The sequence below is a fragment of the Argopecten irradians genome, chromosome 8, assembly GCF_041381155.1.
Source record: "Argopecten irradians isolate NY chromosome 8, Ai_NY, whole genome shotgun sequence".
Classification (NCBI taxonomy): Eukaryota; Metazoa; Mollusca; class Bivalvia; order Pectinida; family Pectinidae; genus Argopecten; species Argopecten irradians.
In genome coordinates, this window is record NC_091141.1 from 39,647,423 (window position 1) to 39,673,036 (window position 25,614).

Below are 25,614 nucleotides of genomic sequence, written 5' to 3' on the forward strand. Positions count from 1 at the left end.
AGGTCTTAAGGTCCTTTACAAAAATTGTGAATTATATGACCCTGGGGTCTCACGTTTCCCCCTGGGGAGGGGGTCAAGTTTACTATAGTTTATATAGGGAAAACACATTAATGAGCATTTTTTGCTCAATTTTCATTGGAAATGAGTCAAACTTGGTTAGAATTTTTAGCCTGAGATAGCATTTTAATATCATATCCACATTGGTCCTGGCCGACCCCCTGGGGGCAGAGGGGCGGGGCTAAAAAAGGGTAAAATAGGCTAAAACTTCAAAAATCTTCTAAAATTCGGGATATAGTAGAATCAAATAATTATAGATGGAAAGGTCTTCAAATGTTTTATAAAAACTGTGAATTATATGATCTTGGAGTCTCACGTTACCCCCTGGGGAGGGGTCAAGTTTACTTTATTTTATATAGGAAAAACATATTTGTGAACATTATTTGCCCAATTTTCATAGGAAATTAGTCAAACTTGATTAGAATTATTAGCCTAAGATATAGCATTTTAACATCCATATCCGTCCTCGATGACCCCTAGGGGACCAGAGGGGCAGGACTAAACAGGGTCAAATTGATTAAAATTCCAAAAAAATACCTCTAAGTTCACAGGTTTGATGGAAGCAAATACTCTTCATAGTCTAAAAAGGTCAAATTTATAAATCACTGACCAACTTCAAGGCCCAGTATATAGTGTTTATATATCTTTAATTTGATTCATTATTTGTTTCATTATATATTCTAACTCAGGTGAACGTTAAGGCAAATGGACCTCTTGTTTTGTGTGTGTGATATTATGTAGGTGTTGATGTTTCCCCAGCTTTAGATCTTTGCTCACAGTAAAAGATGCCTAGTTTTTCAGCCAATATCGGTGTTGTCACTGTGTTCATATCAAGTTGAGCATGTTAAATTCTTTATGCCAGTCTGTAAATGTATAACACCGGTCACTGATAAGTCTAAAACTCGTAACAAAGTAGTAAACAACTGGATTTGTTGAAATTTAACCGATTTTTTATGATAAAACAAGAAAAGTGTATAACTATTTTTCTATGAAGTATAAATCATATTCAGAATGCATACAAGTTTATTTTCATTTCATGTCACTGTTGTGTTAATTTTGTGGGGAAAATCTTGATTGTTCTAGACAGAGGGTATAGAACCCGTTGCATTGGATTAATTTAGCACCATGTGAAGTGTTGATACATTTTCAGTCGTGCAAATAAATACCTTGTTTGTATGTGTATTTCTCATTGTGTAACTATCTACAAATGGCTTTAATTTTACCCTACCATGATTATAAATTCTGTCTTGGAATATGGTGTTTTTTTCGAATTTTCATTGGTTACTTTTATGAATCTGCTGGAATAAGTACAGATATCGATGTTGAAGGTGTTTCTGGAACACCAAGATCCTGGCTGTTGACGTTCTCAATACATGATTCTATATCTTATAAGGAAACTTGATCTCCAGCTATTTCAACTTGCGCCAAGTATTTTATTTCATTTGAATATGTCTCCTCCAATGTAGCATTATTAACATCAGAAAGAGATTTGGACAAATATCAATTGTTTCGATGGAGGGGCGGGGTGATTGAGATAGTCCAAGCATGGTTCCATTTCTGATATATTCATACGTCAACTAAAACGTTTATTGAAAAATAATAAATGATTGGTTTTGTTAGTATATTGAGTCCACCTTCAATTGAAAAATAAACGTTGCTTTATCAAAAACAGACATGCAAGTATTATGATTGTAAACGCATCTGTATTCCACTGAGATGTATTACATAACTAATGACAAATGATTCGTTCATTTGCGCACAATTGTTTTATAATGCCATTTTTCTATACAGTCATATTTATATATATATACTATGGAGGAGATATGAGGCATATGTAGTTTACGTGTTTGAGATGACAATGTTCTAAGTTACCTTTAGGTGTCGCAGGCACTGCACTAGTCCTAGTCACTGCCGAAGTAGTTGATGCTATAGTTGGACTCGTTGTTTCAGCCGGACCTGTTGTTTCAGTCAGACTCGTTGTTTCAGTCAGACTTGTTGTTTCAGTCAGACTCGCTGTTTCAGCCGGACTCCTTGTTTCAGTCAGACTCGTTGTTTCGGACGGAGTCTTTGATACGTAAGGCGGCGTTGCTGTTGATGAAGTTTTTGGTGGCTGCGTAGTTTTTACCGTTGTAAGTGACGTTGTTGTGGATTGGGTTGTAACTGTTGTACTGCCTGTAATGAGAGGACCCAAGAACAATAAAAAACATCCCATATGATATTACAAGAGACACATGGGCCTTAACGGTCATCTGACTATTGACACAATACAACATAGTGATTTAAAGATTTTAGCCATTTTGACCCCTGTCATCTTAAATGAAGATAAAGGTCAAACAATTTTTGTGCATGTACACATATCTTTATTCTATTCATGTTTCCCGGAACAATAATTTTTATTTGATGCTGACAAGGTATTTCTTGGTCAAGGTTAAGACCAATTTCATCACCAAATGAATTCAAAAGGTCATTGCATAATACAAGTACCAAGAATTAAAAGAATGATTCTTGTGATTTTTCAAACTTTTCTATTTATACCTTTGTACTTGTTTAAATATAAACCAGGAAGCTAACGGCAATGGTGCCACAACTATGTGCGGCTTTATTGTGCTGCTTTGCATTTGGTGCGGCAAACTCATTTGCATACGAAAAGTATGTATTGTCGCAATATTGCTGCAAAAATATGTGCAGCTTTGTTGCAGCAAGTGTGTGCAGCTTTGGTGCGACAAATATGTGCTGATATGGTGTGGCAAACTCATTTGGATACGAAAAGTATGTATTGCAGCAATATTGTCGCTATATTGCTGCAATATTGCTGCAACTGTGTGCTAGAGGCCTTATATTTCTGTAAGGGGTCACAATACCCCGATGTCGAGTTCGTCGAGAAGATGTAGTCGAACCATTCTCAATGCATTTCTATATTACTAGTGGAGCGACACCTAAAGGAGTGTCGCAGATGAAATGAGGAGACTTGCGAAAAGGCGATAATTCTTGATGCTATTTCATCATGTTAGGAAATCATATCAATATTTGAAGTAAATCAAAGTGGATCTGATTAAAAAAAAGACCTGCTATACCTTCGATAGTGAATATTGATATTACATACATGTAAGAGAATCAATAAGAATTTCTATGTATGACCCAGCTAATATCAGGTGTCTAGGCCTCTAGGTTCTAGTTGCTTAAATAATTCAGCCTTTTTGAATCATGTGGCCTTAAATAAAGGTCAAGGTCATTCATCTGAACAAATTTAGTAGCCCATCATCCTAGTATATTACATGTATTTATCAGATGACATCATCGGTATGTATGGACAGTATCTATGATGTAATATAAATACTCAATAACCGCACAAATCCTATAATACTTACACTCTTGTTCTCCATTATAAAAAACAGAATAAAAAGTTAAATATCGTTTAAATCACAAAATAACACTATTGCAACAAGTTCAAATGTAACCATGCAATTGATGAATAAATCAAGTTAAAATAACCAGAATTCACGCAATCTTGTTAAAATACAGCTATTTAACTAAGTGGGTATAAGGATCTGTATTGTAATCTTTGTTTGTTTGATTAATTAACGTCCTATTAACAACCAGGGTCATGCAAGGACGGCCCCCATGTATGCTGTGCGTTGCGTGTATGTTGTGCGAGGTGCGTGTCCTAGGAGACTACGGTATATTCATGTAGTGTCTTCTTGTATAGTGGAACTTATGAGCCCTTTTTATAGTGCTATTTCACTGAATGCATGCCGCCCGAAGATCACACCAAGCAAACACACCCCACCCTCGGTCACATTATACTGACAACGGGCGAACCAGTCGTCCAACTCCATGTATGCTGAACGCTAAGCAGGAACAGAAACTATCACTTTTATAAACTTTGGTGTGTCTCGGCCAGGGGACAGAACCCAGAGCCTTACGTGCAGTATGGATTGTATTACACCCAATTACTACCATGCAATTGAGCAAATAAACCAATTTCCTCCCCTAACCCATCTTGCATACTTCCAAAATTTGTTTTCCATTTAATAAAATGTGTCACAGCACAGTAGATTTGGACAATTTATGAAAATAAGGCACATGACCTAATCTATTAAAGTCTAACTGTGACAAAAATATTTCCAATTATTTTGCCTAACCCCGTTCCATGGATTTTTATTTAAGTCAAGCTAAAATTTCAGATCAAGACACACTTCAAGAGGAGCATCATATTGTAATATTTAATGAATTTTACCATTTCTTATTTAAACAAGAGGCCCAGAGGGCCTGTATCGCTCACCGGGTTTGTGATGCCTAGGAAAGTTCTGAATACAACTTCATTGTTTCTTTTCTGAAGGAATTTGAATATTTACCTCTAATTCCCCTATTGGGCCCCACTCTTTCTGCTCCAGGGGGTCAAAGCCAAAATTTATACAAGTTCTGTTCTCCTTCCCCCAAGGATGCATTTCTGGCCAAATTTGGTTACAATCCAAGCAAAACTCTAAGACAAGTAGCGATTTATAGGATTTACCTCTATTTCCCCTATTGGGCCCACCTCTCTTGCTCCCAGGGGATCAGAGCCAAAATTTATACAAGTTCTGTTCCCCTTCCCCCAAGGATGTTTCTGGTCAAATTTGGTTACAATCCATGCAGAACTCTAGGATAAGTAGCGATTTATAAGATTACCTATATTTCCCCTATTTGGCCCCGCCCCTCCTGCCCCCGGGGGGTCAGAACCAAAATTTATACAAGTTCTGTTCCCCTTCCGCCAAGGATATTTGTAGCCAAATTTGGTTACAATCCATGCAGAACTCTAGGTCAAGTAGCGAGTTATAGGATTTACCTCTATTCCCCTTATTGGGCCCGCCCCTCCTGCCCTTAGGGGGTCAGAACCAAAATTTATACAAGTTCTGTTCCCCTTCCCTCAAGGATGTTTGTGGCCAAATTTGGTTACAATCCATGCTGAACTCAAGGACAAGTAGCGTTTTATAGGATTTACCTTTATTTTCCCTATTGGGCCCCGCCCCTCCTGCCCACGATGGGTCAGAGCCAAAATTTATACAAGTTCTGTTCCCCTTCCCCCAAGGATGTTTCTGGTCAAATTTGGTTACAATCCATGCAGAACTCTAGGATAAGTAGCGATTTATAAGATTACCTATATTTCCCCTATTGGGCCCCGCCCCTCCTGCCCCCGGGGGGTCAGAACCAAAATTTATACAAGTTCTGTTCCCCTTCCGCCAAGGATATTTGTAGCCAAATTTGGTTACAATCCATGCAGAACTCTAGGTCAAGTAGCGAGTTATAGGATTTACCTCTATTCCCCTTATTGGGCCCGCCCCTCCTGCCCTTAGGGGGTCAGAACCAAAATTTATACAAGTTCTGTTCCCCTTCCCTCAAGGATGTTTGTGGCCAAATTTGGTTACAATCCATGCTGAACTCAAGGACAAGTAGCGTTTTATAGGATTTACCTTTATTTTCCCTATTGGGCCCCGCCCCTCCTGCCCACGATGGGTCAGAGTCAAAATTTATACAAGTTCTGTTCCCCTTCCCCCAAGGATGTTTCTGGTCAAATTTGGTTACAATCCATGCAGAACTCTAGGATAAGTAGCGATTTATAAGATTACCTATATTTCCCCTATTGGGCCCCGCCCCTCCTGCCCCCGGGGGGTCAGAACCAAAATTTATACAAGTTCTGTTCCCCTTCCGCCAAGGATATTTGTAGCCAAATTTGGTTACAATCCATGCAGAACTCTAGGTCAAGTAGCGAGTTATAGGATTTACCTCTATTCCCCTTATTGGGCCCGCCCCTCCTGCCCTTAGGGGGTCAGAACCAAAATTTATACAAGTTCTGTTCCCCTTCCCTCAAGGATGTTTGTGGCCAAATTTGGTTACAATCCATGCTGAACTCAAGGACAAGTAGCGTTTTATAGGATTTACCTTTATTTTCCCTATTGGGCCCCGCCCCTCCTGCCCACGATGGGTCAGAGCCAAAATTTATACAAGTTCTGTTCTCCTTCCCCCAAGGATGTTTCTGGTCAAATTTGGTTACAATCCATGCAGAACTCTAGGATAAGTAGCGATTTATAAGATTACCTATATTTCCCCTATTGGGCCCCGCCCCTCCTGCCCCCGGGGGGTCAGAACCAAAATTTATACAAGTTCTGTTCCCCTTCCGCCAAGGATATTTGTAGCCAAATTTGGTTACAATCCATGCAGAACTCTAGGTCAAGTAGCGAGTTATAGGATTTACCTCTATTCCCCTTATTGGGCCCGCCCCTCCTGCCCTTAGGGGGTCAGAACCAAAATTTATACAAGTTCTGTTCCCCTTCCCTCAAGGATGTTTGTGGCCAAATTTGGTTACAATCCATGCTGAACTCAAGGACAAATAGCGTTTTATAGGATTTACCTTTATTTTCCCTATTGGGCCCCACCCCTCCTGCCCACGATGGGTCAGAGCCAAAATTTATACAAGTTCTGTTCTCCTTCCCCCAAGGATGTTTCTGGTCAAATTTGGTTACAATCCATGCAGAACTCTAGGATAAGTAGCGATTTATAAGATTACCTATATTTCCCCTATTGGGCCCCGCCCCTCCTGCCCCCGGGGGGTCAGAACCAAAATTTATACAAGTTCTGTTCCCCTTCCGCCAAGAATATTTGTAGCCAAATTTGGTTACAATCCATGCAGAACTCTAGGTCAAGTAGCGAGTTATAGGATTTACCTCTATTCCCCTTATTGGGCCCGCCCCTCCTGCCCTTAGGGGGTCAGAACCAAAATTTATACAAGTTCTGTTCCCCTTCCCTCAAGGATGTTTGTGGCCAAATTTGGTTACAATCCATGCTGAACTCAAGGACAAGTAGCGTTTTATAGGATTTACCTTCATTTTCTCTATTGGGCCCCGCCCCTCCTGCCCACGATGGGTCAGAGCCAAAATTTATACAAGTTCTGTTCCCCTTCCCTCAAGGATGTTTGTGGCCAAATTTGGTTAAAATCCATGCATGACTAGTAGCGATTTAAAGGAAATGTTGACGGACGGACGGACGACGGACGCCGCACTATGACATAAGCTCAACGGCCATTTGGGCCAGGTGAGCTTAAAATATATCAGTTGGATTTACATGTGCCAATTTTTTAATATATGATTTTTTTATTTTATGCATAGTTCAAAACAGGGACTTCCCATTGAATAAAAATATCACCCTGGGTCAGGCCGCTCTTTTGTTTGTTGCTACCTATAAATTTCGCTAAGAAAACTGGAATTGTCAGAAAGATAAATACAACCGGACTGCAGGACATCTAGTAACAAGGTGGGACGCTTTTTGCAATGGGACTATAACAAGCACATATTATCGAATAATTATGTAAATTATTTAGAATCATATGCTTTGAAATACTGCATTCCTCGAAAATTACTAAATTGGCAAATAACACCCTTTATTCAATCGGAATCATATGGAATGATTTCGCAAATTTGATTGACCAATCGTCCCAATCGCACAACTGTAAATAATCATTCCTTGCTAGAATTATTAACCGTAACAGAGACAGAGACCTATAATATCTATGTATAGGGGTCTGACAGAGTTATTAGGGTACAATAGTAGCTAATAATAAGAACTCTTTAATAAATGTCAACTTAATATATTTTATTAAAATTGTTGACTGTTGACAAAATACAAAGTTCTGTAACTTTTTCAGAAAGCAAAGCACATAGGGCACCTGTACTCATTTTCAGGAATCACATTTTTTGTGTTAACTGAACTGGCTTCATATGTAATTACAGGATTAGGAAAGGGGTAGTCATGCATGGCAAGACAGGTGACCCCTAGCTTGGTTTCTTGCCCTGGACAAGATGGTTGACAAGCTGTTATATTTCTACAATTTGGTATTTTTGCTCTAAAATCATGAATTAAGAATTAATTTAACTAGGTATAGACGTATCTTACAGGCAACTTAACTTACCCAAATCAAACAATGAACATGGAACATGACAACATTCATTATGACTGGACGTGCTTTCAGTAGCTCAATTATTTTTGGTAAAGCAATGTGTTTGGTATCAATCATAAAACTTTTATAGAGAATCTGTGGAAAAATGTGTTGATCGTGTTGTTTCATTTGTGAATAAGAAACTGAAAGTGCATTTGAAAAGTGGAGAAATAGATATCGACCATAGACTTGGGAAGTTCGTCAACGGTCAGCCAAGGAATATCATCGTCAAATTTGTACAGAGACGCAGAAAACATGAAGTTATCCGAGCCAAAAGATTACGTACGTACTAATAGTGTTCAGAACTCATATAATATAGACGCAAAATTGTATGTGATTTTTGTGGAAAAAAAGGAGACTTTGGTTTGATACTCCTCTTCTTAACGACTCTTATATCACCAGGAATAGTTCTTAAGAACAAGAATTCCACGGAAGTGGATGTGTCGCCTGCACAGCATCACAAAAAATAGTTATTTACAGTTGAAAATATTGTTTATAATTTAGGTGAAGAAATCCAGTTCCATAACTCTTGCAAATATTGATGGATTTTGAAAAGTATCGAACCCATCTAAGATTTCATTGATATAAAGCAATATACCAAATTTGGTTGGAATCGGACAATAAATGCTAATGTTTTCAAGCGGAAGCCATGTTTCGACTATTTTAAGGTCCCGTAACTCTTGCAAATATAGACAGATTTTGACCAGTATCGACCCCATCTAAGATCTCATTAATATAAAGCAACATACCAAATTTGGTTGAAATTGGACGATAAATATTTAAGTTATTGAGCGGAAACCATGGATTTTTCTGTTTTGACGATTTTAAAGTTCCGTAACTCTTGCAAATATTGACGGATTTTGACCATTATCGAACTCATCCGAGATCTCATTGATATAAAGCTATATACCAAATTTGGTTGAAATCGGACAATAAATACTTCAGTTATCGTACGGAAACCGTTTCCCAGACGCCGACGACGCAGACACCGATAAAGTGATACCTAAGTGTCGCCCTTGCGGTGCAGGCGACACAAAAACTGTTTCTTGTGTGTATATGTTATGCGATTAATTCTTTATAAATATGGATCGGTACTTAACTTTCGGCAGTACAAAAGTGCTGCCGCCAGAGATCTATTATGATCTCTGGTTTGTGATCCATCAGGAAACATTTTTTCTTAAAAAGTTCTTAGCAATTTTTTGGGTTTTTTTTGTTTTGTAAGTTTGTTTTCGTTTGTGCTGGATTATATATTCATGGAATGTGGATTTTTTATGTGAGAGCAGGTAAGCTGCATGTACATGTATTTTATTTGATAACGAAATAGCTACATAAAGTAGCCTATTACATAAATTATTATGTATTTCCCCCCTTCTTTCTTACAAGATTCTCTACACATCTCTATAAAAAGACATAATGCCATAATTAAAACTGATTTATGGTTTATTCTTTCAATCTCTTGGTTAACTACATATATATAGTTGTCTAACATTTAGGCGTCAATCATGATCGTAAGAGTTGTCTCCCATGCTATTCTCTACAATGATGATTGCTTATATTAAAAAAAAATGTGAATAAATAAGTAGAGAAATATGACAAAGCAAAATTTAATATTATCATCAATGGTCCGTGTATAAATTACCAGATAATGTATTTTTGAAATATTTGGTTGCTCATACAAACTTATGGTTTCAAAAAAATGAAGCGTCTGGGTTATACCAGTGTTTGTAACGATTGCCTGAGAAAAGGTCTTGTTTAAGAATTGAAGCGAGTCGAACACTTACTTTCAGGCCAGTGTGTGTGTGTGTGTGGATGAACAGTTGATTTTGACTTTTTAATAGGCTTAGTCACGGTTTACTACATGTACAATTTTTGTTCTCCTTTTCTTCTTATTTATTATGATTTTTTTTTTTTTTTTTTTTCTTACTCTTTTGTGGATGGTAGATTTAAAATCTTCATTCGGGAAGTGGTTGTTTGAATGCATGAATATTCTAAACACGTGTTTTGATTATGGATGACTTGAATATTTTGTCTGCTAACTGTCAGGGACTGGGAGAACACTTGAAAAGAAAGGACACATTTTCATATCTTAGAGCAAAACATTATAATATATACTGTTTATTGGACACCCATTTTGCTGCTGAAAATATTATTCGTAACGATTGGGGATACGAATGCTACTGTAATTCATTCAAGTCAAATGATAGAGGGGTTGCAATTCAAAGTAAAAGCAACTAAAACAGACACGACTGGTAACTTTTTAGCTATTGATCTCGAACTTACAGATACGAAATTAACATTAATTACTGTAAATGGCCCTAATTAAAATCTGATGATCTAAACTTTATTCAACCTTATTTTCGATACTATTGATAGTTTTGGAAAAAGTAAAATAATAATATGTGGTGACTTTAAGTTTGTAATTAACCCTACTATTAATTATGACGAGAGTTGTAAACATGTAAATAGCCTCAAGGGAAGGGATAAGGTCCTGAAAGTCATCGACATTTATAGAGAACAACACCCTGATTTTGAAAGATACACCTGGGATCATTCGTTACCAAAAACTAGTGTTCACTTTCATGAATTTAAGAGAGGTAAGGGACTGTGGAAATTTAACAATTTTTATTATATGATTTGGAATATGTCAAAGAAGTAAATGATGTTATACTTGATACAAAAAAACAATATTGTTTACCCATTCATAATTTAAAAAATATTGATAATATACCAGAATTGGAAATGCAATTCAATGACCAATTATTTCTTGAGACACTTTTGATGCATACAAGGGGTAAAACAATATCACATGCTGCATATAAGAAAAAAATACAGAACCAAAAAAAATTGATTTCCAAAAGTCAATAGAGGAGGTAGAAATCCAAAATATTCTAAATTTGATAGAAACTGAACAGAAGGAAAAAGAATTAGAAGAAATCAGACTGAAAAAGATAAAAGGTATCATTATTAGATCCAGGGCAAAATGGGAAGAGGAATGGGAAAAACCAACTAATTATTTTTTTCAATCTCGAAAATGATCATAAGAGTTGTCTCCCATGTTATTCTCTACAATGATGATTGCTTATATTTAAAAAAAATAAATGTGAATAAATAAGTAGAGAAATATGATAAAGCAAAATTTAATATTATCATCAATGGTCCGGGTATGAATTACCAGATAATGTATTTTTGAAATATTTGGTTGCTCATACAAACTTATGGTTTCAAAAAAAATGAAGCGTCTGGGTTATACCAGTGTTTGTAACGATTGCCCGAGAAAAGGTCTTGTTTAAGAATTGAAGCGAGTCGAACACTTACTTTCAGGCCAGGTGTGTGTGTGTGGATGAACAGTTGATTTTGACTTTTTATAGGCTTAGTCACGGTTTTACTACATGTACAATTTTTGTTCTCCTTTTCTTCTTTCTTTCTTTTTCTTTATTTATTTATTTTTTTTTTTTTATTTTTTTTTTTTTGCTTACTCTTTTGTGGATGGTAGATTTAAAATCTTCATTCGGGAAGTGAGTTTTAATGCATGAATATTCTAAACACGTGTTTTGATTATGGATGACTTGAATATTTTGTCTGCTAACTGTCAGGGACTTGGAGAACACTTGAAAAGAAAGGACACATTTTCATATCTTAGAGCAAAACATTATAATATATACTGTTTATTGAACACCCATTTTGCTGCTGAAAATATTATTCGTAACGATTGGGGATACGAATGCTACTGTAATTCATTCAAGTCAAATGATAGAGGGGTTGTAGTTCTATGTAATAATAATTCTGAATTCAAAGTAAAAGCAACTAAAACAGATACGACTGGTAACTTTTTAGCTATTGATCTCGAACTTAAAGATACGAAATTAACATTAATTACTGTATATGGTCCTAATTAAAATCTGATGATCTAAACTTTTTTCAACCTTATTTTCGATACTATTGATAGTTTTGGAAAAAGTAAAATAATAATATGTGGTGACTTTAAGTTTGTTATTAACCCTACTATTAATTATGACGAGAGTTGTAAACATGTAAATAGCCTCAAGGGAAGGGATAAGGTCCTGAAAGTCATCGACATTTATAGAGAACAACACCCTGATTTTGAAAGATACACCTGGGATCATTCGTTACCAAAAACTAGTGTTCACTTTCATGAATTTAAGAGAGGTAAGGGACTGTGGAAATTTAACAATTTTTTATTATATGATTTGGAATATGTCAAAGAAGTAAATGATGTTATACTTGATACAAAAAAACAATATTGTTTACCCATTCATAATTTAGAAAATATTGATAATATACCAGAATTGGAAATGCAATTCATTATTGATGACCAATTATTTCTTGAGACACTTTTGATGCATACAAGGGGTAAAACAATATCACATGCTGCATATAAGAAAAAAATACAGAACCAAAAAAAAAAATGATCTCCAAAAGTCAAAAGAGGAGGTAGAAATCCAAAATATTCTAAATTTGATAGAAACTGAACAGAAGAAAAAAGATATAGAAGAAATCAGACTGAAAAAGATAAAAGGTGTCATTATTAGATCCAGGGCAAAATGGGAAGAGGAATGGGAAAAACCAACTAATTATTTTTTTCAATCTCGAAAAAAGAAAATTTACATCAAAAATGATTCCAAACTTCAATTAGAAAACGGTAATATAATACCAAAACAAGAAATTTTACAGGAAATTAAGGTCTTCTATAAATCAGATTATTAATTATTTTCTTGAATTTGAAAACATTCCGAAACTCAATATTTCGGACGCTGGAGCTTCTAAAATATTAAGACATATGAAGAACAATAACAGTTTAGGATGTGATGGGTATACAGTTGAATTTTTAAAATATTTTTGGAAATATTTGGGTCATTTTATTGTTCGTTCTTTAAATTATGGGTACATAAGGGGTGAGCTATCTGTTACACAACGGCATGGTTTGTTTGTTTGTTTGTTTGATTAATTAACGTCCTATTAACAGCTATGGTCATGTAAGGACGGCCTCCCATGTATGCGGTGTGTTGCGTGTATGTTGTGACAGAACCCAGAGCCTTCCTCACAGGGGCGAACGCTCAACTCAAGGCCAAAAGTGAGGCGGTGCCAAAGGAGGCATTAGGAAGGATAAAGTCAGTTAGGAAGAATAGAAAAGATAAGTCGTCTTTTACGATCATGCAATAGGGCAGCAGGTACAATTCTAACGCCTACATAATGCAACGCCCTCGGTCATTATTTAATTATATAAAACTGAAGGCGATATACCTCAACAAAGGCCCATTATTGGCTAAAATGTATAGCTGAAAAAATGAACTCCGTTTTTCAATCGACAGCAGCACCCCTGTGTGTACTTCGGATATCTTCCATCTTCTTCTAAACGATTCAATTCGGAAACCATTTGCTTATTTTCGTTTGTGCAAACATTATATTGCATCAGCTTTATAGGAAAATCGTATCCCTTCAAACCATCAAAGAATGGTAAAGCTTAATGGTAAAATTATGTTTAAAATTAATATACTGAAAAGCCGAGAAACATGCGGATAAACCTGACGTCAGTCTCTAGTTTATAATCTCTTTGTTTTCTGTATTTGTACATTACATAGGTATCTGCAATAACGGGTAGATATAGTTTGTTATGTCATAATTGTAAAACGGCCTTTATAAGGAAAATGTTTACTCACAAGGTAATGACGTCAACATCGATACTTTCTCATAAGAGATATCCAGTAATTTCGCCCTTGTAATAGTTTTTCGTATGTCACTAGTGTAATATGACCTGGGGCGATTTTCATTGGCTAGAAATTCATTGTGACGTCAGACAGAAACAATAAAATAACGTCAGGAAAAATGACCAATCTGATTAAAATACAGATCCTTATTATCACTACGTTTGATAAGAGGATCTGAGAAAATCCCATTAGGGGTCATGTCCGGATGACCTTTGGAAATGGCCAATCGAATTGCTACTTGCAAAATTTTGATAGTGAATTTCAGGGACGAAATAGTATGAAAAAACTGTCAGAATTTTTTTGGTTTACGTTGTCATCTCGCCCAAAGAGCACAATAAAGCTAATTATCCCCCGCCCAACGAAGTCGCCCAACAAAGTTGGCGGGGGATATACAAATGGGTTCCGTCCGTCCATACGAATGGTTTCCGGAGCATAACTCTAAAACCAGTAGAGATATTTCCACAAAACTTCATAGACACATTGGTCTTATGGTCTAGAAGTGCCTTTTGCTGTTTTTAGGTTTGCATTGTTTGCATTTTTTCTTTTTGTGTAAGAATCGTTTCCGGAGCACAACTCTAAAACCAGCAAAGATATTTCCATGAAACTTCATAGACACATTGTTCTTATGGTTTAGTAGTGCCTTTTGCTATTTTTAAGTTTGCACTTTTTGTGCTTTTTTCTGTAACCATAGAAACATTGCTGAAAATATCATTTTTTGTAGCAGGTTCGTTTCCGCAGCATAACTGGAAAACCGGTTGAGATATATGCACGGAACTCCATAGGCACATTAGTCTTATGGTCTAGTAGTACCTTTTGCTATTTTTAGGTTTTCAATTTTTGTACTTTTTCCTGGGTTTTTTTTTTATACACATAAGTCTCCACAATCAAACTTACTTCAGCTTTGATATCTCCATTGGCGGGGGATCTGAATAACTATGTCCTTGTTGTATATGTATACTGGGACGAAATGTCGTTTTCAAGGGACGTGACAAGGTGTAGAAAATGTATCTGATATGACGACCACGTGGTATAAAGGTCATCTGGACGTGACCCCCTATGGGATATTGTCAGATCCTTTATATAACGGAGTGGTTATAAGGATCTATATTTTAATCAGATTGGAAAAATGACGTGACGCTAGGATTACGAGAACGGCGGGATAAAATGGTAGCCTATGCTGGATTTTCGGAATACATTTTAACGAGAAATATTCTGTTATGTAGGTATTTGTAGTTATATGATAAACGTATCTAAAATTGTGTTCATTTTATATGAGATTTTATGAAACTCGTCTCGAAGGTTTACTTTTTGTTCGCAAGACTTGCAAAAATAAAAACTTCTTAGGCCCGTTACATAAAATCTTATATGAAATGAACACTCATGTAAGGTCCTTCATGTATTAGAATCACACACAACGTATAAATTAGTGTGATGTTTGTAGGATACATCATTAGATACGTGTAACTAGTTAATATGTACTTACGGTTCATGAGAGATAGGCTTGTAAGTGATAGGATTAGCAATACCACACAGACGCAACGCATCTTGACGTCTCTGAAAAAAAAATTAAAAAAAACACATTATCTTTTGCACTTGTTTCATGATTTGCCATGCTTACATTAGGGACATACATGTACTAAAATGATGCAATCGGAAATGTGCTATTTAATTTTTTGCCAAATGTAATATTTTCCTTAATCATCTGAAATATATTATATATATATATGAAATTGTATTAGATACATTTGTATCTGTTTAGCATGAACTAGTATTAAGATAATTCTGTTTTATCAAAGTTACTTTCGATATATTACAATGATTAACACAGTAAGAATATGTAATCTTTACAAGGTTTCCTTTTTGATACGTTTCCACTTGAAAACATTTTCAATACTGGTCTACAATTCCATTTCAAATTGTAAAATGACTTCTGCAGATACTTTTCTTCTAAACATGCATAAAACCATCCTCGATTACCTATTCATCACCTTACACTATACGTTGCGGTCTGATACCGTGAGTTACACGATACGATCTACTAATCCCTCCCAAGTTTATTGCGGTCCCCACATTTCACCTCTGTAAACGGCTAACGGTTTCAAGATTTGAAAAATGTATTTCGGACGCATACTAAATTATTTACTCATTTTATTGTAAAAGACTGTCAGTTCTGACATGTTATAATTTGATCATTCTATATTAAACCAAACAATTATTGTAAAAAGCCCCTTTCACACATTCGAGGATGAGGCGCCGGGTTACCACGGTTGGAAATTTTGATCATCCAGGAATCTCTGGCGTCCTTAGGTTCTTTTATATCATGATACCTTGTGTGTTTGTTTGATTAATTAACGTCCTATTAACAGATATGGTCATGTAAGGACGGCCTCCCATGTATGCGGTGTGTTGCGTGTATGTTGTGCGAGAGGCGTGTTTTGGGAGACTGCGGTATCGGTGTTAACGCGGTCGTGATACGCTGCCAACACGAACAACCCTGGTCTGTCTACGGTTAACCACGGAGTCCGGAGCACTACGGTTTGTGCCGGTCTCTACACGATTATTTCACGGAGGAACCCGGTGATGATACGGATATTCATGGAAAATCATAATACTCGACCGTTTAAGAACAGTGTAGCTTCCGGGAACACACCGTATACAATCCGTAGATACCAGTGTACTTCAGGAGCAATCATCCCAGATTCTGCAGATATTGATTGAACTGGCTTCCTAGTGGCATTTCGATTTCTTGCAATTACTATAATAAACGTGGAACAATTTCTAAAAGTTGATTTTGTAATGACGTCATTGAACATACAACTGTCTAGCTCATATTGATCTGATTAAAATACAGATCTGTACTTTGTCTCCATTTGATAAAATGATCTGACAACACCCCATAGGATGCCAAGTCCTATTCAATCTGATTAAAATACAGATCCTTATTATCACTACGTTTGATAAGAGGATCTGAGAAATTCCCATTAGGAGTCATGTCCAGGTGACCTTTGCAAATGGCCAATCATGCAAAATTTTGCCAGTGAGTTTCAGGGGACGAAATAGGTTGAAAAAATGCCCAAATGAAGGTCAAGGTCATTCGTTTGAACAAACTTGGTAGCCCTTCATCTCAACATTCTGCAAGCTCAATATGAGTATCCTGGGCCTTTCGGTTCTGGAGAAGAAGTTGTTTAAAGATTTTAGCCTATTTGACGCCTGTGACCTTAAATGATGGTCAAGGTCAGCCATTTGAACAAGCTTGGTAGCCCTCATCCCAGCATGCTACAGGCCCAATATCAGTACCTTAGGCCTTCTGGTTCTTGAAGACGTCATTCAAATATTTCAGCCCTTTTGAATGAGATCAAGGTCATTCATTTGAACAAACTTGATGGTCATTCATCCCGGCATGTCACTGGTCCGATTTTGCCAAACAAACTGTTGGAGTATTTTAGCCTTTTTGACCCCTGTGACCTTAATGAAGGTCAAGGTCATTCATTTGAGAAACTTGGTAGCCTTTCATCCCAGCATGTTACAGGTCCAATATCAGTTTCTTGGTCCTTTTGGTTCTTGAGAAAAAGTCGTGTATATATTTTAGCCTTTTTGACCCCTGTGACCTTGAATGAAGATTAAGGTCATTCATTTAAACAGACTTAATATCCCTTTATTCTTGCATGTCACAGGCCCAATATCAGTACTCTGGGCCTTCTGGTTCTTGAGAAGAAATCGTTTAAAAATTTTAGCCTTTTTGACCCTTGTGACCTTAAATGAAGGTTAAGGTCATTCATTTGAACAAACTTGGTAGCCTTTCATCACAGCATGCTACAGGCCCAATATCAGTGCCCTGGGGCTTTTGATTCGTGAGAAGAAGTTGTTTATAGATTTTAGCCTTTTTGACACCTGTGACCTTGAATGAAGGTCAAGGTCATTCATTTGAACAAACTTGGTAGCCCTTATTTCCAGCAATCTACAGGCAAAAGATGAGTTACCTTGGCCTTCCGGTTATTGAAAAGTTGTTTGAATGAAAAGTTTACGCACGGCGCACGACGACGGACGAAGCATGATGACTATATGTCATCCTTACCCTTCGGGTCAGATGACCTAAAACCTTAAGTGTTGTAATGGCTGTTTATAAGGCACGAAATATTTTGTCTGTGACTTCGAATGTTTTTCACAGCTTAAGTTATCAAAACGTAACAGTTTCAATAGATTACTGAAGAAAACAATAGCATGTCAACATTTTCGCTCAGTTACGGCACATATAACTTTAAGTTCGCGGAAATTCACTGAAATTCAATTCTCCTTGAATAAAAGTAATTATAACGTATAGTGTTTTCTTAATCTTACATGAATAACAGTTTTGGACAAATATTTAATCAATATTTACCTTTCTTGGTACCACTCTCCAACATAAATGATCTTTATACAGGGTTCATCCCTGTGTGGTGTCGATAGACCGTAATCCTTTAAACCAATACGCTGCCAATCTACTATTCTCAAATAGTCATTTGATTCGTCAAGCTTATGGATAATTGGCGGATCGCAAGCAGCCAATCAAGCTATCCGGATACCACACGTGACTTCGTATTTTGTAGTATGTATGATACAACGTTTTCTCTGAAATTGAATAGGTTCACGTGCGTAATGACGACACAATACTGCCTGTTTATAGGTTATGTTTAAGTAAGCACAGTGGAAATGTACAGCCATAACTAAAATTGTATTTGGTAAAACATCGAATCGATACAAAGTTCACAAAAAAATATTGGGAAAATAAAAGATATGCATTTTATGTTTTGTTTACTCAGTCATGTCAATGATACGTTTGAATTATTTATAAACTTTCTTGTGTTCTTTTTCAATCATGCATGAACCTCTCATGCAATGATGAAGGAGAACAATGTGCTATATGAATTTGATACCGACTATGGGTTGTTACATTTGATAGAAAATATTATTAACAATGCCGGCACAACCGCCATAGTTTTCGATTGGAATGCAATTCAATAACAGGCAAACGTGACCATCATTCCAGATTCTGCAGAAATTGATTGAACTGGCTTCCTAGTGGCATTTCGATTTCTTGCAATTACTATAATAAACGTGGAACAATTTCTAAAAGTTGTTTTTGTAATGACGTCATTGAACATACAACTGTACCAACGCTTCTCGGCTTCACGTTGTAGTAAATAGCTGTGTTTAGCTCATATTGATCTGATTAAAATACAGGTCTGTACTATATCTCTATTTGATAAAATGATCTGACCACACCCCATAGGATGCCAAGTTCTATTGATCTTCATACTCCCTGAACTTTAAGGATAAAGCATTTTCCTCACCTAGCTAGTTATATGAAAACGACATTACGTCACAGAGCACATGATAGGAAGACTCTGGGTTCTGTTCCCTGGCCGAGACACATCACAGTCTATAATAGTGGTAGTTTCTGCTCCTGCTTAACGCTCAGCAAACAGGGAGTTCGCCCGTTGTCAGTATAATGTGACCGGGTGAGGTGTGTTGCTTGGTGTCTTCGGCGGCATGCTGCAGTTGTAAGGCACTGTAAAAAGGGCAACAATTCAACTATACAAGAAGACACAACACGAACATACCGCAGTCTCACAAAACACGCACCTCGCACACACTGCATACATTGGAGGCCATCCTTTGGCTGTTAATAGGACGTTACAATAATCAAACAAACAAACCACATACAAAGGTACGTGACAACCATTGACAGTTATTGCAAACTTTTATGTCCACTAATATTTACTTCCGTGTTGATGAAAGAAGCAATTAATTTGTCCAATTCGAAAGGTCACCCGATTGTGACCTCGTATGGGATGTTGACAGATACTTCATCAAAGGGTGTGAAAAAAATCGTATTTCAATCAGATTGTGCACATACTTTTTTCTCATATCACAACCATCACGAACCATATCACTTAGATTGTGATGCATTTTCTGTTGAAATGAAATTAAATCGATAGCCACATACATGCCCGCAGCCAATAAGAGTCGTTTTTTTATTTCTAAAAAGGTGTGGCAGGGATATTGTCTGAATAAAGTCAAATGAAACAAAAGAATACTGTACACCCATTTTCTTTCGCAGCTACTTAATTTCGTGATTTCCATTTCAAAATTTTTCGCGGAGATACGGTTTCGCGGATTTAAAATTGAATGGAAATGTCTTTGAATTTAATTGTGTATTAATGGTCTTAGATATAATTTTCGTGGAGATTAACTTTCGCGAATTAACTGAGATCACAAAATTCGCGAAAATAAATAGCACGCGAAAGAAAGTTGGTTTACAGTAATACAATCTTTCTTTACTTAGATAGTGTGACAACGAAGGGAAATTCATGAGCGTCCGACATGAACAAAATCATAACCTGAGGCTGACGTTTGCATCCAACACTCGAATAGATTCATGAGTTTCCCCGAAGATTTGTTTCATTGTTACGCCCTTAAGGCTGGAAATGATCATTTATCCTTCAGTAGCGCCCGGCCAGGGTTCGGCATACAGTACTGTAAGACGTTAGACCACAACGTGTTACAGTTCTTCTATCATAATAGTCAGTGTTATTCAACTCTCAGGGTATCAAATAAATGATGCAGCTGTTGATTAACAATTTGTTTATACCACACGTGGTATACACTCTGTACGCGTTATGATTGGCTGACACGGTGAACTTTGACCGAACTACGTCTTTCTGCGTGTTGTGTCATCATTTGTCAACGTCATCAATAATCGAGTGACGCCATGCTATGCTGTGATCGGCGCTTGACGCCAAAACTGCTGTTGGATAGCTTACTCATCCTCGTTGTATTTTTATCGGCTAAAAGCGAATATAATTGTGGTAGAAACAGGTCACAAAACGCGTGGTTGTTGGGTATGGAATTCATTTCACACTCGTAAGTTATTTTTTAAAAGTTACAAAAGACACGAATTTGAGCAAGTGTTTTTGGTAACTTTAAGAAAAAGTCACTCGTGTGGAATAAATTCCATATCCAACAACCACTCGTTGTGTAACCTCTATGTACACTGTGACCAATGCGGACATTTCTGTCCATATGATACCAACTACGCCAATAACTCTAACTTTAATTAGCTCCTATTTATGTCCGCTGCCCTGCAGGTAGGGCGTTAGAATTGTACCTGCTGCCCCTATTGCATGATCGTAAAAGGCGACTAAATTTAGGATCTTACCTTTTCTCTTCTTCCTAACTGACTTTATCTTTCCTAATGCTTCCCTTGGCACCGCCTCACTTTTGGCCTTGAGTTGAGCGTTCGCCCCTGTGAGGAAGGCTCTGGGTTCTGTCCCCTGGCCGAGACACACCAAAGTCTATAAAAGTGGTAGTTTCCGCTCCTGCTTGGCGCTCAGCATACTGGGAGTGGGACGACTGGTTCGCCCGTTGTCAGTATAATGTGACCGGGTGGGGTATTTTGCTTAGTGTCTTCGGCGGCATGCTTCAGTGATATAGCACTATAAAAAGGGCAAAAGTTCAACTATACAAGAAGACACAACACGAACATACCGCAGTCTCCCAAAACACTCACCTCGCACTACATACACGCGACACATTCCATACATGGGAGGCCGTCCTTACATGACCATAGCTGTTAATAGGACGTTAATTAATCAAACAAACAAATTATTTATGTCCGATATATGTACATTCGGAGATTCCAGTATAATCTGAATTGAGGTGAGAGAGACAATCCCGTCTGAGAGTGTGTTGATTTGAAAACCGTTTCTAACTTTATCAACTCTGCACTTATTAACTTATATTTACATTTTGTCACTGCGACTCCCATTACTCTAATGATAATATTGATCTGCATTATGAGCCAATAAATGCAGCCTAGACTCAGCGTAGTAATATCTACATAAATAGATGTGAGCCTTGTTTATTGACACCATGTTAGTCCGCGCGGGAAAATTGACAATGTAGTCGAATGAACCAATTTGGTTATGAAACTTATAAAAAAAATCTTTTGAGTGTCTGGATAATTGAAATTAAACTGAAAAGCTATTGGAAAACATTGTAATTTTGTTATCTTTTTAATTTTTATAGGAACTATTTTTTTATCACATTGAACTTGGCTGTTGAGGTTAAATGGCTGAAGCGGGAAATTCAAATGTTCACTCGAATCTTTTTTAATGTTTTTTCTTTGAACTAGAAAGTAAAATGTAAATATAACAATTAAAGGATTGTTAGATTGCATTTATTGGAGATATAAATGCAATCTAGGTGGCAGATAAATATTCATAGCGCCCTATTATTCTATTTATATGCCACCCAGATTGCATTTATATGCCACCCAGATTGCATTTATATCTCCAATAAATACAATCTAACAATCCTTTAATTGTTAAATAGCGTACATATTGTGCATGCTTAAGCATACGTTATACCATGCGATTTGGCATTTTAACAATATCAATGGCATTAGTTGAAGATGCAGAATATGTCATTAGTTCTGGTTTATTTTTCACAGAAAATTCTTTGTCATATTTTGCTTTGTGGTTACGTAATTAGCCTCAGTGAATTATCCATTTAAGCTCAAAGTCGTTCCCGATTCAGATTGCACAACATGCACGTGGCCATGTAAGTATACGATGTCTACTCTTCTAGTATATATTACATGGTATGGAATCGATTCAAAAATAAACATCAAGCATGGAAGAAATATCACAGACCGTGGTGACATTGGAGAGCGCGAGAAATGGAAAGAAACGACACGATATCAAAGTACTTCGATATATGATAAGGTGTGCTCGTTAGTAACTTTTCAAAACATTGCTGGATTCGGTGTTTCAATAAGCAGTCTAATTTTCCAAAAAGTATAAACTGTCAACTATGCATGCTTTCTGTACGAGCTACTTCCCTTTCCAAAATTACTTTATAAACGTTGTATGGTACATTTTATATGTGCAAATGAGCTGTTACAGTACTACTACCATTCAAGATATTGTGTAACGAAACATGGATATGGGCATTTCAGCCACATAGTCCAACAGCTACAATGTAGCTGTAGTTAAGCAACGGCCTCAGCACGTCACAATGTTTTTATAAGAGGAATCAAATGGCAGGTAGGGAAGTTATACATATATTTCGGCTCTGCGTTAGGTCAACCTACACGTGTATAGGTTGGTATACCGATGCATACCGACTCTAAGGTTAATATCCATTACGTACTGCCATAATTTCTAAGGAACATTGGTTATATCTGGAGTTTCGTGATATCGATCATTAAGACAGGTAAACGTTGTTAAATAATGTTGAACTGCTTCGCAATGTAGAAGGGGTCCTTTATCGCTTCTGGAGGTGGTTTAGAAAATAAACTCTAAATGCAAATTGAATCACGTGGCATTTTTTAAAAGATAAAAATATAATTATCTCGAGTTAAAGAGTTAATCATCTTGTTTTCATGCGTTTTAATGCGTTAATTATCTCGTTATATTTACATTTTCGTTGTGTGTTTGACGCGCGTCATTTAATAGGCCATGGGCTAGGAGGGTCCCACATGCACCCCCCCCCCCCCAAACCTCCGAACCAATATTTTTCTGAACCCTTATGACCCACTGATCACAAATCCAAATGTTAACATTGCATAAGTTGGGATGAACTTCCGGTTATGACGTCATCAAGATGGCCGCCATCTCGAATTTCACTAAAAATTGAAAAATAGTCATAACATTAACATTTTTCAACCGAAGTAGACAAATGAGGTATCAAAATGACCACAATAGAACAACATATACATATCCGGACCAAAAAATCCAATATATGTAGTGATTTCTACACAGGAAATGAAAAAATCGGATTTAAAGCTCAAAAATGGTGATTTTTCAGCAAATTTTTCATATTTTGTTTGACGCAGCAAAAATGTTTCCCAACAGCAATCTATTATTTCTAATAAGTTTTTTGACCACTTATCAATCAGTTTAAACAACAACAACAACAAAAACCAATGTTAACATTGTATAGGTTCCGGTTATGACGTCATCAAGATGGCCACTAAAAAATGAAGAATAGTCATAACACTGATATTTTTCAACTAAAGTAGACAAATGTGGTATCAAAATGACCACAATAGAACGACAAATACATATCAGGAAAAAATAATCAAATATGTGTAGTGATTTGTACGGAAGAAATAAATAAATAAGCTTTTAAGCTAAAAAATGGTGATTTTTCAGCAAATTTTTCATACTGGGCTTGACGCAGACAAATGAGGTATCAAAATGACCACAATAGAACAACAAATACATGTCAGGACCAAATAATCCAATATCGCAGGAAATAAAAAAATATATTTTAAGCTCAAAAATGGTAATTTTTCAGCATTTTTTCATATTTGGCTTGACGCAGCAAAATTGTTTCCCAATAACAAATTATTATTCACAATCAGTTATTTGACCTCTTATCAATCTGTTAAAACAACAACAACAACAAAAATATATAGAAATGCAAAAGAGAATTGTTATACCATCATTTGGTTTACAAAACATCACCGGATGCGGCATATGATTGTTATTTTTTCCAAACCGCTAACACTACAGTTTCCTGGTGTTTTGGAATTTCCTGAATATAACATTGGCTATTGACGATTTATATATTAACAAATTTGAATTTAAAGTTGGCTGAATATCTAAATGGGACTTCAAAATAATCCATTTTCATGTTCGAAATTTTGTAGACTAGTAGCCTCTCAAACTGAATTATTACAGCAAAACGCTAACTAAAAGCTATAGGGTATCAAATTAAAGTTTCGTAAATACCATTACACTTTTCGAAACATATTGTGTCTTTTAGAATGAGCACATTCATTACTTATTTTCTGTGTATAACGCAAGGAAATATAAGATGGCTACTACAGTGCCACATATTTCTTTCACTAGTTCTTAATGCTAATCATTTTCGTTGTGCGTGCTTTCTCGCCAGAGTTTCGTCTTCGACCTCGGTGACCTGATGTGACATTACATTACCGGGTTACCATCATGGTTCTAACTTGTCAACTGTCCATGGTCAGAGTTAAGATCAGAAACATCGGCTTCAGGGATGTGGGAGCTCTTCCTGTTTCCAACCTAGTTTCACCTAGATTCACATATTGTATATGATGTTCAAGACTTCCCCGGCATGATGGAAAAGACACCAGACAAACATTCTGCGGAGGGTTGTGTTGGTTCTTCTTAATTCGTATGAAGCACAATTCCTCATTCTTGTGAACCTCAGTGACCATTGGTGGCACAGGTGGATTCTTTGAGGTCATAAATGAGGTCTGCAGTGAAGTTTCACTCTTTGCCAAGTCTGGAAAACACTTAATATAACTTTTTACTGGAGAGTCTTCAATGGTCTCTTTGCGCATACACAAGATGTAACGCAACCAGCACCTTCAAGGGAGTGGGGAAAGTCAGACCAATGAAAAACATTTAACATTTATGCCCTCATTAATGACCTCGATGATATCACCTGTGCCATTTATGGTTGCACGAGGGTCCACAAGATTGATGAATAGTACTTCATACGAATTATGGAGTTATGTGCTAAGGAGAACCAATACCACCATTGGAAGAATGTGCATCTGGTGTAATTTCCATTATGCCGGAGAAGTCTGAAACAGCATATACGTACGATATGTTAGAATCTGAAAGAGATCCCACATCCCTGAACCTGTTGTTCCTGATATGAACTCTGATCATGGATAGGTCATAAAAGACTAGAACAACACTGGTAATGCAGTGTCACATGAGCTCATCGACATCGACGACGTCGATCTGGCTTTCGACGAATTGGATACTGATATCTCGAGTACTCTGATTCGGACTGCATGTACCAGCTACCAGATATGCCGAGTCTCTTCAG

At 36.7% G+C, this 25,614-nt stretch overlaps 1 protein-coding gene across 1 annotated transcript in view; it reads right to left on the minus strand.

Annotated features, from left to right (window-relative positions):
* Window positions 1-18,371, minus strand: part of LOC138329899 (uncharacterized) — a 39,596-nt gene extending 21,225 nt beyond the window's left edge. The window contains exons 1-3 of the mRNA XM_069277186.1: window positions 18,131-18,371; window positions 15,236-15,306; window positions 1,930-2,229 (exon numbers count right to left, since the gene is read on the minus strand). Of these exons, the coding sequence (XP_069133287.1) occupies window positions 1,930-2,229; window positions 15,236-15,296 (361 nt within the window). The 5' untranslated portion in view covers window positions 15,297-15,306; window positions 18,131-18,371. The remainder of the gene's footprint in view (window positions 1-1,929; window positions 2,230-15,235; window positions 15,307-18,130) is intronic.
* Between the last annotated feature and the right edge of the window lie 7,243 nt (window positions 18,372-25,614).